The sequence below is a fragment of the Oreochromis niloticus genome, linkage group LG6 (genome assembly GCF_001858045.2).
Source record: "Oreochromis niloticus isolate F11D_XX linkage group LG6, O_niloticus_UMD_NMBU, whole genome shotgun sequence".
Lineage (NCBI taxonomy): Eukaryota > Metazoa > Chordata > Actinopteri > Cichliformes > Cichlidae > Oreochromis > Oreochromis niloticus.
This window is the reverse complement of record NC_031971.2, coordinates 27,379,345-27,396,970: the sequence shown is the minus strand read 5'-3', so window position 1 is coordinate 27,396,970 and position 17,626 is coordinate 27,379,345. Positions and strand designations below refer to the sequence as shown.

Genomic DNA, 17,626 nt, shown 5'->3' with positions numbered 1-17,626 from the left:
ATTATTTATTAAAAGCTAGACATTTTAAATGAGAATAAGAAAGAAAAGTATGTCTTTGTACCCCCCTTTTCCCTGTTCATGCCCTATCGGCCCCCCTGGCTAAACTTTGCTAGATCCGCCCCTGCACAGTTACCAGCCGTCAGCTACGTAGAAAAGGATCCTGGTGTAGAAAGTAATATTAAATAAATTCTAACAACAGCTTATCAAGCTTAAACGTGCTGCTGTTGTTCAGCCGCTGGTTTCCTCTTTCTGGCGCGAAGTGGGCCAAAAACAAAGAAGAGAGACGGACTCGCGACAGAAAAGCCGATCAGCTGATCATTAATCAGTTTCACGATTGAAGTAGCAGCAGGAAGAGGAGGGAGAGAGAGAGAAGAGGCAGTCGCTCCATATATCGGTTGTTAAGCTTAACATGGGAATGCTTTACAAACATTCAGAGATGAACTTACACACTTGCTTTACTTCTCTCTGGGATAACTTCCTTGGAGATGAAATGCTGGTTTGGTAGCGAGGCTACAAATACACACAGCCGCTCTATCACGTGACTCATACTGCTCCGACGTGCTACAGTTATGAGCCGAGTTACACCTTGTCGCAAGTTTTGTGAGGTGCTTTTTTGATATTTAATGGATCGATTACATTTTTTATTTCTCGCCGATATCCGATCCAGTAATTTAGGTCAGTATCGGACCGATACCGATACTTAATATCGGATCGGTCCATCTCTAGTATCAATAAAGGGGAATCTGGTGCCTCAAGGCCTTTGGGTTTATTATTAGAATATATGTCAGTTTAAAAACAAAAATTCTTTAAATAGATATTTGATATCAGCACTGCGTTGAGTTTGTTGGCAGAAACCGTATAACTGTTTAGCCTCAGTTTATATATAATATGAATTACTGTATGACTTTATGATGTAGTCCACAAATGAAACAGAAGTGGATCCAAATCTGAGCCCTGAGGGACCCCATATGATATGCAAACTTTAAATAAGACATGAGCAGCTCAGAAAACGTACCTCTAATGGGTGTTCATGAGTTATGTAATCACCTAGGAGAGACCAGATCAGACACTTTAGGGCTGTTTGATCCAATATTAACAATCATTAAGTATTACATCTGTAAAATATGGATGCATCAGTGCTTTTTCGAATGGCCAGCAGGGGGCAACTCCTCTGGTGGAAAAAAGAAATCAACTTATATAGAAACCTTTAAAAAGGGCAGTTCAGCTTCTCTTACAAACGGCTCAGTATCTTGGTCTCTATTTTCAAGGGTTTTGAGGTGTGCAGATCATTGATTTTTCAGATTACTCAGATCATACCCTCCAGTTTCACAACACTAAGGTGACAGTGGCACAAATCCTGAACTTGAGACTTCACACAAGGACTTTACGGCGATGTCGCAGTGGTCACTTCCATCTTTTATCTACAGTTTATGCAAACAAGACTGTAAGGCCCAATTTCTGTGCTGCTACCTTTAAAACCAGACTGGTATTATTCTGGTATATTATTGGTATTATTCACTGAAGTTTTGAAAGGCCAGAATTATTATTTATTTTGGGGGGTAAACGTGAAATCTAGTTGCCTAATATTATATATCCTCTTATACGAATAACCTTGAGAGAAACCTTGTGACAAAACTCACCTATCCCTTTAAGCATTCAGATTTGCAGTTCAATACCATTTCGGGTTTGTAGCACTAGATCATTTTTCAGCTCTATAATTATCCCAAGGAATACAATCTTCACAATGCGTGTGACACACAGAGCCGAGTGAACAGTGCAGGAATGGAGCGTTTCCCTCTGACTTTCTGAATTATGCATTCCTGCTTTCTTGGTAATTAAAAGACCTGTGCGAGTTTGGAGAGTGTGTCAGGAGCCCAATGAAAGGAAGGCCTGGCTTGAAGAAGGGAAGAAGAGAGGGAGAGTGCAGAGAACAGGTCGGTCCAGTCGTCCTCTGCAAGGTGGATGTTTGGGCGTTGACACACCTGTTAACCTGTTTGGGAGGAGCCACTGGCGTTAAACACCGTGGTGACACAAGTGTGTGTGTGTTTGTATACTTCAGTGTGTTTGAGAAGAACCAGAGAGTGCGGGAGTCAGAGACGAAGAAGGAGTGAGACAGAGAGAGAGTGAGATTTTTTTACTCGGGATCTCTGCTTGACATCCGCCAAGATGTCTTTGTTTAAGAAAAAGGAGAGCTCCAAGGACACTAAGAATGGTACACTCAAGGTCTCGGGGAAGATCAGCAAGTGAGTTATTCACTGTGGATTTTATGAATGTGTGTATGAGTGTGGTGACACTGTATCTCTGTCATGTTGCCCCTGTTCCTGTTCTTCTAGAGCCAAGAACTGTGTCATGTTTCCTGTGTGTTCTTGCTGCCCTCTTTCTCTGTGTGTCTGTGTTGTGGTTTATTATATTACAAGTTTAAAGGAGGTTTTAATACATGTTTGCCTAGGGAATTCCTTCACTGCTTTCAAGTGCTGAGTTATGTGAGAGTTAATCTTTTGGAAAAAGTGAAAGCTAAATGCAAGCCAGGGGTCAAGTTTACTTTGTAAACATGATGTGCAACGGGGTCCTGCAAGAGGACGAGTGAAATGAGGGAATTACGACTAAAAGTGAAATTGAAAGATGTTGTCATCCTGATTATCAGGCAGAAATTTACCCTAAACCTAATTTATTGGTGTTAGACCCTTGACAGTTGTTAGATCATTTGTGTTAGTAATTTTATTGTACTGGAGAAAAAAAAATCATTCACAGAGAAACTTTCTGTCAGTGCAAAATGATTATCGGAGAGCTTTTGTTGCTCAAAGATGGAGGGAGTCCTATCAGGCTAGGCAGCTGTTCAGATATGGAAATATGACAGTCAGGTGGCACAGGTTCCAAAAATTAATAAAATAAAGCTGACAGCAACCTGCTTAAGAGGATTGCCAATAAAAATGAATTCCATTTGATGCATAATGTGGGTGAGGTTATTTTCATGTGCTAAATATAAAGGGAAGGCTCATGATAAAGAGCCACTGAATCTAATTCATGGCAAATCTGCTAAAAGTCACAGATCAGAACGCCATTTAAGTCGCTGCATTCAAAGCGGCGAAGTGTGATGATCACCTTTTTAAGTAATGGATAGTATTGAGGATGGGTGTTCTTCAGGTTTCCTCAGGATCAGTTTCTATTAATAGAAAGAGCCCCACATTCAGCTGCAAAGCCGACCACTACACCTTTTTGTTCCTGGGAGTAACAAAAGACCGCTGACGTGATCTCACTGTCAGGTGGTGTCCGGCTTGTGCCTTCACCTTGGCTCGGCTCCAGACATGTTTTCTCTCTGCTGAGGTGTGATGAGGGCTGGGTTGTCTGTTCTGCTCAGCTGGTTTCTGCCTCTCATGTGGGCGTTGGTTTTTAACTGTACATTACAGAGTGACGCACAGGAAGTGCTGTTCATTTCATTCAGTCATTTATTGTCAGATAATTGTTTATTTATTAGTTTAAGAAAAATTTGTGAATCGCAATCAAAAATGATTCCTGGGTGACAATTGTGTTTGTTGGAAATGACACGGACAGCTGGAGAGCTGTGATGTATGGATTTGTGCATTAGACATGGGACGTTTTAAAATGTTTTTAAAATAAAGGTACAAATAAAGGTAAAAGTGGCAGCTAATGCTCGGGTCAGGCTGAGTCTCCAAGAAGTCAAAAAGCCAAAGACGTCATGGAAAAATTAGTATTTGTGTGTTTGTGTGTCTGGGCGGCTCTCAGACGTTCATCTTGTTCTGCTGGTGCCTTTGGTTACATCACAGATTAGAGCGCTGGTTACACAGGGATTTAATAATTACTCTGATGACTGTAAAACACAGATTCATTTCAGCATTCAACATCCATTTATTTTGCTCCAGTGGTCATGTTGTAAAATAACAATTCTTGAACCTAATTTTACTATGAAATCAGACCTTTTTTTTACCATATAAGTTTAGCTCGAGGGGGAAATGAGGGTGTGTTTGTGCAAAAGATGTGAGATCTTACTACTATCTAAAAAATGCAGGCATGCCCTTCTAAATTATGCCGATAATCCAGTTTCACTACGTTTCTGTAGCAGTCATTCATTCAATAATTTTCTAAAAACCACCAACTGTTGAAGAAGAGCACAGTTTAAAGATTTCTTTAACCATTTTTTAAAATTTGGCTAAAAGCTCAGCATGACCACACAAGCAGCCCGCACAAATACTTGATTCATGCTGAGGAAAGCATAAAGTTCCCCCAAAACACCTTATGAGAAACTCAAAGTATCACCTCAGATCACCTTACAAGCAAACTACACAGCCACTCCTGGAAAACCCTGAACAGCCACTCCTGCACAGGAATATCACACTGCTGCTTGATTAAAAAGGAAAAAAGAAAAAAAAAGCACACATTTGATGCAGATACTGTATGTGTCTACAGCAATGTATGGGTGTGACCAGTAATTCTTATCTGCTATTAATAAAAGAATAAAGTGAATAAACCGAAGGTGACAGCTTTAAATAAAAGAGAATCCATCAATCAGAAATCAGACCTTTATTCATTTCAGTCCCTACACAGTTCACCTTTATCAAGACAAACTCAGAACTAAATATCTGACATGTAGGAAAGTAAAAAAAAAAAAATCTAAAGATCTAAAGAAATTACAGAAGACAAACTGGAGATTAAAGCCACTTTTAAAAGTTACCTTTAAAAATCCAAATTGAGTACAATTATTGGAAACATGGCGCCATGCGTAGTATAACGTGTGTTTGGTATGTTTGGCATCAGTAATTCATGCTCCTCTGTCTGGTGATCACAGACTCTTTTTTTTTTGTTGTTCATTTATTTTTTAGAGCAAAGAGGATAAATCTCTCCCACAGCCCACTGCACCAGTGTTTCTATAAACAATGGTAACTAAACAGGTTTTTCTTTGACTGCAAAGGTGGGAATGCATACCTGTCCCTCCTGCTGAGTGAGCAGGAACAGGACTGCATTGTGACAGCAGCTGCAGAACCAGATTCTTTGATTTAGTTTTGCACAGAAGTGTAATTTCAGCATGAATGTGACCTTTCTCAGACTGAATCTTCGGCACATGCCCGCTGGTCATTTCCCCTCTAAGCAGTTTTTAAACGCGCCGACTCTCTTTTAAGAAAGCAGTTAAAAATCATTTTATTTTCCTCATTTCATTTATTCTTTGTCTTGTTCTGTAGCTTGTTTTTATTACGTTTGTCACATTTAAATCTATTTTACTCTATTTTATGTGCAACACTTTGTGACTACTTATCTGTTAAAAGGGCTTCATAAGTAAACTTACTTACACTGGTTAATATAAGCATGTTATTCTTTATAATAACATGGTTATTACTGGTGGGCCGATAGTGATTTTTCATTTTTATGTTTGTTTTTATAACGGTATAAACAATGAAAGGTGGTGCATTGGCCAATGGTCGTGATCGACTCTGGGCTTGACCAATTACAATACATCCATACTGAGGTGAAAAGGAAGCGATTTGTCCCGTAGTTCAGCTAGAATTAAAAAAAGACACAAAGCTGGAGTTATTCTGTGTCTTTACGCTGCACAGCTGCCTCTTCTTTTCTCATCCCTCATCCTCATATAAATCATACATATATACCAACAAGACAGTGTACATCACTGTCACAACAGCGTTTGTTTTCATTCAAAGGCTTTATGGTTTTTCCTATAATACCTGGTGGGCCGGTCTCTAGTCAAAATACCTGGGCCGATTTTTTGTCCCAGTCCAGCCCAGTCTGACAGCTTTTCATTTCTCTTTTCTTAATGTTGACACTGACAGATACACCAAAAACTGTGCCGCTACGATCATTCATCTGTATTTTTTGAACTGTAGCTCTACTTTGGCAACATTTTTTAAACTTCAGAGACTGCTGTGCAATGCGTCGCACATTTCATTACTAACAAAAGCAAAAGTGTGATATGTTGAAAGCTGCCATATTTAGAATTTGTGTGTGTGTGTGTGGAGGTGGTGTACAGTTTTATACAGCTGTGTAAAATACATAAAGGTCAGTTAATGATGCAAAACCTGAATTTTAAAAAGTATATTTTTAACACGCACGCACACACACATTGAGGAGCTGTGTGTGTTGGACCAATTACAAACAAACATATCTCCAAAACCCCGTTTGCAGTTTGCAAAAACTTTGATTTAATCTAGTTTAACTTTAACTGAGCTCTACCTCATGATTTATTCAGGCAGTAGATACAAAGCCTCTTAAATAAAACAAATACAATATTTGTCTCCAATCCCAAAGACTTCACCTTCATGGGTGTAGCTAATCTCTCAATGGAATGTCTTCCTCCTCCTCATTTTGACAATCTTAGTCATTGCTTTACTTTACTTTGAGCAGCGACACAATCAACACGAACCCTGACAGAGGGAGTGACAGTTAAAGTTCAAGAATGGGTAGAATTTAAGGAACGTTTTGGGTGTGGTGCGAAGGGTGGAAAAATCCTACTCCATCCTAAAAGATCTGGAAACTGTGCAAAATAAAAAAAAAACACTGAAGGGAAAACATAAAACTGAAAACGCCCTCACTGTGCAGATTTTCTTTATATAAAGGATGACCTGGGGATGTAAAGTTTGTCCACAAATATAAATAAGTCTTTGTTGGTAGTGAGAGTGTTCATAAAAATGCACACCATAAGGTATGACTGTAATCAAGCTATTAATTATTCAAAACTTCTGCGTGGGGAGTACTCGTATACTAACCAATTCTGTATCATTCCTGAACTGATGTGTGCTGCTGTTCAACCTCTGACCTTTGTTGTCTGCTGCAGGTCACAGGCCAACGATTTGGCCTTGCTGATCGCCCAGATGCAAAAAGATGCAGACCAGGTGGAGAAAGACGTTCTCAGGGCTGAGGAGCTGCTTGCTGTGGTAAGAACAAAACAAAACCTCTAATTTTATGAAAGATTACCTTCATTGCCTTTGTAAAAACGTCACCTTATCTGTTGTCTGCCTTCGCCAGGATTTTGAAAATGACAAGAAGGAGCTGCCGTACCAGCATCAGAACGAGATCTCAGATAAGCTGGGTGAAGCTGAGGGCCTGCTGGAGAAGCTCTTCATAGATGTTGACAAAGCCAAGAAGCTAAAACATCCACAAGCCACAGACATAGAGAGCGAGTGAGTTCATGCAGAACAAATACAACACAGGAGATTAGCAGTATAGCTGGTCCCTCCTCTGAGAACATACTGAGGATTTTAAAACATTTTAGCTGTTTGATATCATTAGTTTAACTTTGAACACATTGGATCTCCACATTAACCACAGTTGTTTGTTTCTTTGTATCTTTTCTGCCCTTTGATGACTCCAGTGTCCATCATCTTCATGAGCGCTGGCTGAAGGACTGTACCGTCTACAGAGACATCTACGAGCAGATTGATGACGTGTCACGGATGCCCTTAATTGACTGGGGGCCTGTTTTAAGTGAGAAGCAAGTAAGTATTGTTACACTGTCTGAACATCCACGTCAGTCTTTAAACGCTTTAGAATATTAATGCTCTTATTGTCAACAAAAAAAGACAAAAAACTGTTTTAAAACTGCTGCCACCAACAAGTATTTTCCTCTGTAGTCAGACGCTCTGTAACAAAAACTATTCAAACTTTGAGTCGCACTGTTGCTTATTTGAGCATCGTAGAGAAGTCAGACTCCTTTGACATGATGTCAGCAATCTGTAATTTCTATGTAATTCTATCTATAGTTCCATTTTTAGCTAGCACTAGCCTGGCCACCCTTGCTGTTCCCCCTGCAAGCCACTTTGGAAACCCCCTCGACATCAAGTGTTTTGAAAAAAATCAAACTAAATATTTGTGGTCTTTTAAAAAGATTTAAGTCTCCATTGGGAACTACAGGGTGGGGAAAATGGCAGTAACCCTTTCACAGGATTGCTTAATAATAAATAACATTAACTGTATCCTTTAATCCTAATGTAATCTAAACGCACTTGTTTCTTCGTTTTGCACCTGTCAGTCCTGTAATAAATCTCCCAAGCAGAGCTGAGTGATTTACCAGCCTCATCCTGTCAGACCTGTCCTTCGTTATTTCATCACTACATTTCCATGAACTGTTTTCTTCTGGTGTCTGTGTTCTCAGAAACTGGTGGATGTGGAGCAGTTCGGCCCTAGTATGGCTGATCTGGAGAAGCAGATTGCTGCTCACAACATCATACACAAAGAGATTGAAGCCTACAACACACAGCTCTGCCTCGCTTCTGCTGGCAGCAAGGTATGCAAGCATGATTACACAAAAACACATGCTTGCATGATGAGTTTTACTTAAAACTGATTGCAGCTTTTGTCCTTTATGATTAAGAAAAAAAGCATTTCAAACAGCCGCTCACATATGCTGTCTTGTTTTCTAAGGAGAAATACGACGCTCTGAAAAAACAGTACAACAACTTATCGGTGAGTTGCTTCAGTCACTTAATGTTCAAAGATAAACACAAGTCTTATTTCACTTTTGGGTTTGTCAGTATAAAAAGCTGTGAGGCAATTTTTTACCTAGTTTTTGTTTTTTTCTTCTTTGGAGAAAAACTGAAAAATGTAAATTTCAGCTTTAAATTTCCCCCCAAAAAAGTAAAAAATATAAAAGAAATTTAAAAAAAAAATCAAAATAAATAAATAAATAATAATTAATACATAAATAAATGAATAAAAAAATTCTTTTGGGGGTACTCATGTGTTTTTCCATTTTAATTTATTTCTCCTAAGGACAACTCCAAGTGGCGCCGCCACTATCTCAATAGCCTGTACGAGTACATGCAGGGCTGCAACAAGGAGCTGAACTTCCTGGCAGAAGAGCAGAATAAGATCAAAAAGCAAGACTGGAGTGACCATATGGTGGACCCGCCTGACGTTCGCAGGCAGTATGAGGTTGGGATTAATACGTTTTTAAGTCAGATGAAAAATAGAATTGAAAGGCTCACCAATCACAAGGTGCAGCCTGTCCAGAATGATAGAAGTTGTTTTTGTTCTGTACCTGGATGAATCACACATAAATAAGCCAATTTTGATTTGATCTCATTTAGAATTTCAAGAACAACAGTCTGCTGTCCCACGAGGCCGAGGTGAACAAACTCCAGGATGAAGGCGAGAGACTTGTTGAACTGAAGCACCCTGCCAGCAACACAATACAGGTACTTGAAAAGCCCATTAACAACAACAGCTTCACCCTTTCATCCTGAATGCTGTTTAGAGGTATATCAACTCCCTTCATTATATTTCCAGGCTCAAAGAGATGATGTGCGAAATGAGTGGCAGAAATTCCTCAATCTCTGCATTTGTCAAGAGACACACCTGGACAGCGTGGAGGATTTCAAAAGGGTGAGACAGAGTTCATCGCAATGCAGTGCTCAGTTTGCAGCCTGTTCTGTCATCATCATTTGCAGATTTTATGCATAAACTCAAAACAAAACGAAACAAAACAAAAAGCGTGCTTTGTTCCGTTTTTCAGTACCAATATGACAGCGAGCAGCTGTCAGAGTCACTGACCAAGCTCAACGGCACCCTGGACCCCAAGACTCTCAGCAAGAAGAGCAAAACTGAGAAACTGCTGCAGCTTGAGGTATGTCCAGCCACGCGTACTGCAACTCAGCACACATAGGAAATTCAGCTTGTGCCCCTCTTTCAAGCTAGCAGTGAGGATTTTTTTAAAAAGTGAGTGAGAAGGAGATTTGGATAGAAAATGAGGGACTGGGGTGGGCAAAGTTGGAGACAAGGAGAGGCCAAAGTCCAAAAATAAAACAGGGAAAGTCTCCAAAAGTTGATTCTGTTCAGTGAAAGCCTAAAAAGGGAAATTATAAAGTCTTTGAGTTATATTTAGTGAATAATTCTCAAAGTTTATTTATTTATTCACATGTAAATGGACACATATATGAGAAAATATAAGGTGTAAACACAGCAGACTGAAGGAAAACTATTAATTTGCTGGGCAGGTCACATGAAACTTTACAGTCAATACAAAGAACTGCCGATATGCACCAGAACTAACAAAAACAAATACATAAAACGAGTTGATGGTGCTCACACACCTGGTTTGCCACCACCGACTGATTGAGATGTTCCTTAAAGGTGTTATAGAGCAGTCTTTCATTGCTGTGGTAATGAAATCAGGAAGAAACAGAGGTTCATTTTGTGCGATATTACACTAAGTTTGTTAATCCCAGCAGAAAAATTATGTGAAAAGATATGTTAGGAATCTTTTTTTAATCTTTGTGTCTTTTTCCTACCAGGCGGAGGAGAAAGATGTGCAGAAATGTGAACAGCTGCTGGCCGACCTGAGGAAACGCAGCACCACCATCGCTCCGCTGAAACTGCGACGTACGACCCCCAGCAGAGCCATCACTGTGGAGTCCCTGTGCGACTGGGAAACGGACACGGTGGGGAACAATTTCTGTCTAAATGTAAAACTCTAACTGCATGTGGCTGCAGTAAAAAAACCAAAACAACAACAACTTTTAAAAGTGACTTGTCTGACTGAATCAATCATTATTTTCTAGGATTCTCTGCAAAGAGGAGACAAGTTCACCTTAAAATCAAACTCAGACACTGAGAACTGGAATGTCATTTCCACTGATGGAAAAACTAAAAAATTCCCAGGAGTTTGCTTCCAGATCCCACCACCTGACTCAGAGGCCATTGATAAAGTGGACCTGTAAGTGCTGACAAGCTGTATTATTAAACAGCTCAAATGGCACATCCGACGTCTGCCCTTTCTTTGACTCCTTCCCTTTCATTTTGTTCATTAGTTTGGGCCAGGAGCTTGCAGACATCAAGAAGAGAAGAGCCGCTCTGGCCGACTCCCTGAAGAATAACAAATCAGAAATCTCCAGGGCCCAGCAGTTAGGTTGTTGTCAATTAATTAAATGCATAAGTGTCTTCATAATATGCAATCACTGCATCTTTAAACCACAACTAAAGTCAGCTCAATCATTTAAAAAAAGTCTCCTTTTCCTCCTTCAGCCCCAGTGTCTGCTGCCCCCATGGACCCCAAAGTAACAGCCCTCTCTCAGCAGCTGGACAAGCTGGACAATGACCTGGCAAAAGCTGAGGAGAGCATGCTGAGCCGTCTGCGAGCCCCGCTGAGCCGCAGTGATCCCGCGGGTGATCTGGCCAAAAGGATGAAGGAGCAGGAGGTGAGAAAAAACACAAACTAACATCAGCACTGGCTAAATATCATTCACCACGTGACACCAAGATATAGAAGCAATGACAAAATGTAGTTTATCAATTTGTTTTTGCTGTTATTATCCTCCTATGTGTGTGTATGCATTCATACCCTATACAGCATAAAGGGATTCTTCACTCCTGCAGACTGTCAGCATGAAATGATTATGCTGTGAATTATACTAATATCTGATGTTTAATGGAGGGTTGTATGGATGCTCTTTACAGCAAACTGCTCAGACACTTCAGGCTCTACAGCAGCAGCAACAGGCTGCACAGGCTGGCATGCAGCCCCTGCTGTCTAAAGATCCCAACAGTACCTCTTCGGGGCTGCCACTCAAACTCAGTGCTGCCAGCAACAAGTCTGACAACCTTGCTGCACTTGCTGATCTTTACAATAAGAAGTAAGAGCTTGTTTTATGGCGGGGTTTGGTTTTAGAATAGCATTTTTAAAAACTTAAATCAATATTTCATTTGATATTCTTCTATCCATCTTTGTTAAGTTCTGTTACTTGAGTAGATGATCTAGATAACAGATAACCTTAGTATATTTAGTAGTTTATTTATCTTCTTTTCTGCAGAGCAAATGCCTCACTTAACCTGGAGAAACAGATCAAGAAGGTGGATGGTCTCGTCTCCGGCTTTGAGAAAAGGCTGAGTGAAGATGGTCCGATCCCTGATGGCCCAAAAGCAATTCAAACCCGTGCTGAGGAAATTCATGTAAGGAAGTCTTGACCATACAAATTTGAATTCTCTTACACATCTCTAATGTTCACTTTGAATTGAACATCATCTTTGTGGTGTTTAGAGCCAGCAAAAGTCTGTGGCAGCTGCTCAGAGCGACATGAAGAAGCTCAGCAAGGATCTGGAGACCACAGAGCAGCTGTGCAGCTCTCTGCAGCAGGGCTACCAGGAGTACTGCCCGGACATCCAGCGCCAGAAAACAGAAGTCAAGCAGCTACAAGCACGTTACACCAACGTTGCCAACCAGCTGAAGGACAGGTGAAAGTCAGACTGTGAACACATCATCTCAGTCCCTTCAGCTTTATTAGAAAGACAGACTACAGTGGTTTTCCCTCATCAGCCTTTTAAATCACTTAAATCAAGCAACAAGGAAGTGAGAAGTACCTTTACGATTAGATCGGGCATTTGCAACCTGCAATGGGGTTAATCTATACATCATCTATAAATCTATATACATCTATACATAATCTATAAAAATGGGCTACTACACTACTAAAAGGTAAAACAGGTTTCATTACATAATGCGTTTCTGTTGTCATAATGTACCTAATGCACCAATACCTCATAATGTGCCTAATACCTCTCATATTTCTCTCAGAGAAAGCACCTTACTCGAAACTGCAGGAAAGAACCAGGAGTTCCAGAGCACATGTAAATCCCTGAACTCATTCTTGGACAACCTGCCAACAAACAAGATAAGCCCCAATGACGATCTGTCTCAGATTGCTGCTAAGAAGAGCTCTCAAGAGGTGAGACTGTCTTCTCATTATTTACCTTTAAGTATCACATAAAGAATAAAATAACAACCTGGATACCGACTCCTCACATAATGTCTTTTTGATTTATGGATGTATAAACATTATTCTCAATATCAACCTGTAGAAATTCACTATGATTATGACAGGACAGTAACTTTAGGTGATTAATGTTTCTGTACCTTCTCATTGCAGAGGGTGATGGACGACCTGAAGCGGAAGGAAGGTGACATGGAAAAGGTGACAAGCCTCTCTCAAGACCTGCAGGATCTCCTCAGTGTAAGACTCCTAACTTATAATAAATAATATAATACAATAATTTGTGGAACCATGGTGTAGTGGTACAACCCTGGGAGGAAATGCTAATCCTGGGGCTAATGGGACTTCCCTCAGGAAGGGCATCCAGTGTTAAGTCAAATGTGTTGAAAGTTAAAAAAAGCATATAATTCATAAATGCATTTAAGGCAACACAGAAAGTAAATTCATACATTTTAACTTTAACATTAGTAGACACGGCTCGTACTTAAAGATTTTGAAATAGGCAACAAATGACATGAAACAATTCAAAGATTTTAAATCTTCACGTCTCTGCAGGAGTACGAGACCAACGTTGACAAGTACAACAGTACGCTTGAGGACGCTGGCGCCACCGTTCCGAAGAAACCACGTATGCCCGCACTGTCTGAGGCTATTCAGAAAGAGGTAATGTTTGTGTGTTTTTCAACATGCAACACACTTTTCACATTTATTTATAGATCGAGGTGACATGAGGTTTGCTTATTACAGGAAAAGAGTCTGGTGAACCGCTACGCTGAAACAAAAGCCGAAAACGCCCAGCGCCAAAAACAGATGGGCCTGGCTGAGAATCTCATATCACGAGTAAGAAAACAGTGAATGAATTTATCATCTTTTGTATGCATTTAGATTATGCTTTCCATAAAACTAAGGCTACATTGCAAATAATATTACTTTGAATAAATTTGTTTTTCCTGCTGCAGAATGAAGAGACAGTTCAAGCAGTGGCACAGCAGCAAGTGCGGTCTGAAAGGAGTGCTTTTGAGTTAGATGGTCTAGTAAAAGAGCTGGAGGAGGAGAAGGAGAGGAGGAATCATGTTGAGACAAACCTGAGAACTTTCAAAGACAGGTTTTTGTCTTTGAAGAGTCGCCGTGGAGTTGAACGTGTCGAGGAGAAAGAAGTACTAAAGTACTACCGTGACCCAAAAGTGGAAGGTGATCTGAGGGATCTGCAGCAGAGGCTACATGAGGAAATCTTGAAGCGCACCACCATACAAACTGAGGTTGAGGTTACAAACAAAAAAGTCACCACCCTGGCGGAAACCGTAAAGAGCGCTCCACCAAAACTGGTGACTAGAGAGGTGACAGAGTTTGAGAAAGATCCTCAGCTGGATATAGAGGCTGCTAAGCTGAGAGATCAAATAGCAAGGATGAGAGAAGAAATTCGGGTGAGGGATGGGGAGCATATTCAAATGAAGACAGAAGTAACAATTCTCCAGCAGAAGAGGCCAACAATCAAAGAGAGGGTGGTTAAGAAGGAAGTGGTTAAAGTGGAGAAAGACCCAGAGATGCTGAGAGCAGTGCGAACATTTGAGACAGAAATTTCTGATGAGAGCAAAAGGACCAAGCTCCTCCATGATGAAATCTTCCAAACAAGGAGTCAGATAAATGCACTTGAGAGGCTGATTCCTAACATTGAGCCTAAGATAATCACTAAAGAAGTCAAAAAGATTGAACAAGACAAAGACCTAATCAACGAATCCCAGAATATTCGAACAAACCTGGAGGAAGAAAGAATTGAAAACAACTCTCTGACCAAGGAATTGACGGTACTCCACAACCGTTACAGAGAAGTTCACGAATGGAAACCCAGAGTTGAGGTGAAGGAAATTGTTAACGAGATCTACAGGATAGACCCAAACACAGAGGTGGAGATAATGCGGCTCCGCAAAGAGATACAAGACTGCAGCAAGCAGCGCTCTGACCTTGAAAGAGAGCTCACCAAGGTGACAACTGAACTCAACATCATTCGGTCAGAGAAGCCAAGAATTGAAACAAAAGAAGTTTTCCAAGAGGTGGTTAAAGAGGAAAGAAGCCCCGAAAATGAGAGAGAAATTCAGAGGCTAAATGACCAGGTGCATAATTTACACAGCAATTACGACTCCCTCCAGGACCAGCTGAGAATGCTCCGGAAAGAGAGAGATGAGTGGAAGGCTGAAAAGTCAAAGGTAGAGACCCAACTTGTCACCAGAGAAGTTGTTAAGTATGAGCCCGATCCACTCCAAGAGAAGGAGTTTGACCGCTTGAGAAAGAATGTGCGGGAAGAGGCACAGATTCGGCGCACCATTGAAGAGATGGTGTTTGACCTGAAAAATAAATACATCCAGTTGGAGAGACAGAAACCAGAAGAGAAGGTGGTTGTCCAAGAGGTTGTTCGTTTGCAGAAAGACCCAAGGCAAATGGTTGAGCACGAAAGACTTAGCAGGAACCTGGATGAAGAAGTAACGAACCGGCGTCAGTTAGAACTGGAGCTACAACAGTTAAGAACAAAGGTGGAAGAGAAAGAGAGGATCCTCAGAGAGAGTGTTGAACGCCAAAAGAGGATTCAAGTGGAGTCTGAAGTCAGAGAGATTAAACTGCGCATCTCACAGCTGGAAAATGCCCCACCACCTGTTGAGGAAAACATAGTTGTCGAGGAGGTGCTCAAGGTGGAGAGAGACCCGAAACTGGAGAGGCTGACAAGCAGTCTGCGTTCAGACATGGACAAGGAAACCAGTGATATTTTGAGACTGCAGAGAGAAGTCCGTAACATCAACATAAAGCTTGAAATCTTGCAGAAAGAGAAGTCCAGTGAGAGGACAGTCTACAAAGAGGTTGTCCGTGTTGAAAAAGACCAGGCAGTTGAGGCTGAGAGGGATCGCCTGAGAGAACAGGTGTCTCAGAGTAAATTTGCCAGACAAGACCTCGAGGATGAACTTAGACGTCTCAATGACAAAATCCAATTCCTAATGAACAGCAAATCTTCTACTTCAAGAGAGGAGACAACCCTGATTATGAACCGAGATGCCTTACAGAGAGAGAAGGAAGACCTCACTCGTGAACTTAGAACCCTCGATGGCAAGAGGCACGATATCAGCCTGTCCTTCCAGCAGCAGAGCCGACTGATGAGTGAAAGAACACAGATGAGCAGACAGAGAAGCATTAAGATGGAGTCTGATGTCATGCGTTTGGAGAGGAACATCTTGGATGAAAAAGACAAGATCCATCAGCGAGACAGCATAATCCGTGAGCTTATACAGAACCTGCAGAGAGAGGAGAGTGCAGAAACAAGAACCAAAGAGACCAATGTCTCTACAAAGATCACGATTTTGGACCCAGTTACCGGCAAAGACATGTCTCCTTATGATGCCTACCTTCAGGGCTTGATTGATCGTCCGCAGTACATTCACCTGCAGGAGCTCGAGTGTGACTGGGAGGAGATCACTTCATTGGGACCTGATGGGGAGATATCTGTACTCCAGGATCGCAAGAGTGGAAAGCAGTACTCCATCAAAGATGCGCTGAAGGAAGGAAGATTGACAGAATATGATCTGCAACAGTACAAACAAGGAAAAATTCCCATCTCAGAGTTTGCCCTGCTAGTCGCTGGTGACAACAAGAAGCAGTCCCAGTTCAATTCAATCACCCCAAAATCCACCACATCACTGAATTCAGCACCGTTTAACCTATCTTCTGCCAAAGAAACCTACCCAATTGCTGGAATAATAGATACAGACACTGACACCTGCTATACAATACGCAATGCCACTGTGCGTAAGCTAATTGATTCCACAACTGCCCAAAGACTTCTGGAGGCTCAGGCATCAACAGGAGGCATCATTGACATCAGCAATAAAGGGAGATACACGGTTCACAAGGCAGCAAACAGAGCCCTCATCGAGGATAGTCAAATCCAAAGACTGCTCAATGCACAGAAGGCTTTCACTGGAGTCGAAGACCCTGTGACCAAAGAGTGTTTGTCTCTGGGAGAGGCTGTTCAGAAAGGCTGGATGCCAAAGGACAATGCCATTCGCTTCATGGAGGCTCAGCACCTGACCGGAGGGCTAGTCAATCCAGACAGTGGTCACAGAGTTAGCATCTTGGATGCCGTTGCGTCCAAAATGATCGACAACACAATAATGAGAGACCTGCAAACTGAGTCCACCTACGTCAAGGATATTATGGACCCAATCACAAAGAAGAAAATCAACTACAAGCAAGCTCTGGATCTCTGCAGGAAAGACCCAAATACAGGCTTACCAATGCTGCCTGCCTCCTCCAAAGAGTCTGGTTATAGTCCAGTGTACAATTCAACCAGATATGCAAGATTTTAGATATGTTTACTTTTCTCACTATATCTATTCTACATGAAATCCATACATTACTTACAATGGACATTTTGACTCAGGAAAAGTCTTCTACTGCAAAGCTTTCTCTCTAGCCAAAATAACTGCTGCTGAGTTGCATTTGTTTACTAAAATGCCTGATGTGGGCAGATTTGTCTTCTTTTTTTTGGTTTAATTTAAAAACAGTATAAATGAAGTTTATCTTTGATATTAATGTGTTGTTAGGGATACTGGGACATGGTGCAATGCTATTTGCCAAGATTGATTGATTCTGTATTACTCATGGGTTTTCTTTGAAACTGTTCATTGAATTTTATCTTGTTTGATACCTTATGAAGAAACAAATATCAATAAAATAAATTGTAATGGTGAAAGTGTATGGACTCTCATTTTTGATGCTGTGCAGTCTTTAAAATAAAAAACACAGTAGTAGATTCAAGATCTACCTTCAAGAAAGTAAAACCAGTTTAGATCTTTTGATCCCAGTTAAAACAAACTATTTGAGTGTCTTTTTCCCACAGCTTCGTGTTTTATGGACCA

At 40.9% G+C, this 17,626-nt stretch overlaps 1 protein-coding gene across 1 annotated transcript; it reads left to right on the top strand.

Annotated features, from left to right (window-relative positions):
* The first annotated feature begins 2,042 nt into the window (after nt 1-2,042).
* evpla (envoplakin a) lies at nt 2,043-17,463 on the top strand. The gene is made up of 22 exons (XM_003447968.5): nt 2,043-2,243; nt 6,800-6,899; nt 6,991-7,145; nt 7,337-7,460; nt 8,117-8,248; nt 8,386-8,427; nt 8,734-8,895; nt 9,051-9,158; nt 9,250-9,345; nt 9,476-9,586; nt 10,254-10,400; nt 10,521-10,675; nt 10,770-10,867; nt 10,984-11,156; nt 11,416-11,591; nt 11,769-11,907; nt 11,996-12,189; nt 12,530-12,680; nt 12,882-12,965; nt 13,281-13,388; nt 13,473-13,565; nt 13,685-17,463. Exons 1-22 carry the CDS (start codon nt 2,167-2,169, stop codon nt 17,072-17,074), a joined length of 6,015 nt encoding a protein of 2,004 aa, XP_003448016.1. The 5' UTR covers nt 2,043-2,166; the 3' UTR covers nt 17,075-17,463.
* Nucleotides 17,464-17,626: the final 163 nt, after the last annotated feature.

Bases quoted from the DNA above. Each gene is read 5' to 3' on its own strand.
- evpla (XM_003447968.5), top strand. From the start codon at position 2,167: ATGTCTTTGTTTAAGAAAAAGGAGAGCTCCAAGGACACTAAGAATGGT. The intron at 7,146-7,336 runs GTGAGTTCATGC...TGATGACTCCAG, and splicing joins GCCACAGACATAGAGAGCGA to TGTCCATCATCTTCATGAGC. The intron at 8,428-8,733 runs GTGAGTTGCTTC...ATTTCTCCTAAG, and splicing joins AACAGTACAACAACTTATCG to GACAACTCCAAGTGGCGCCG.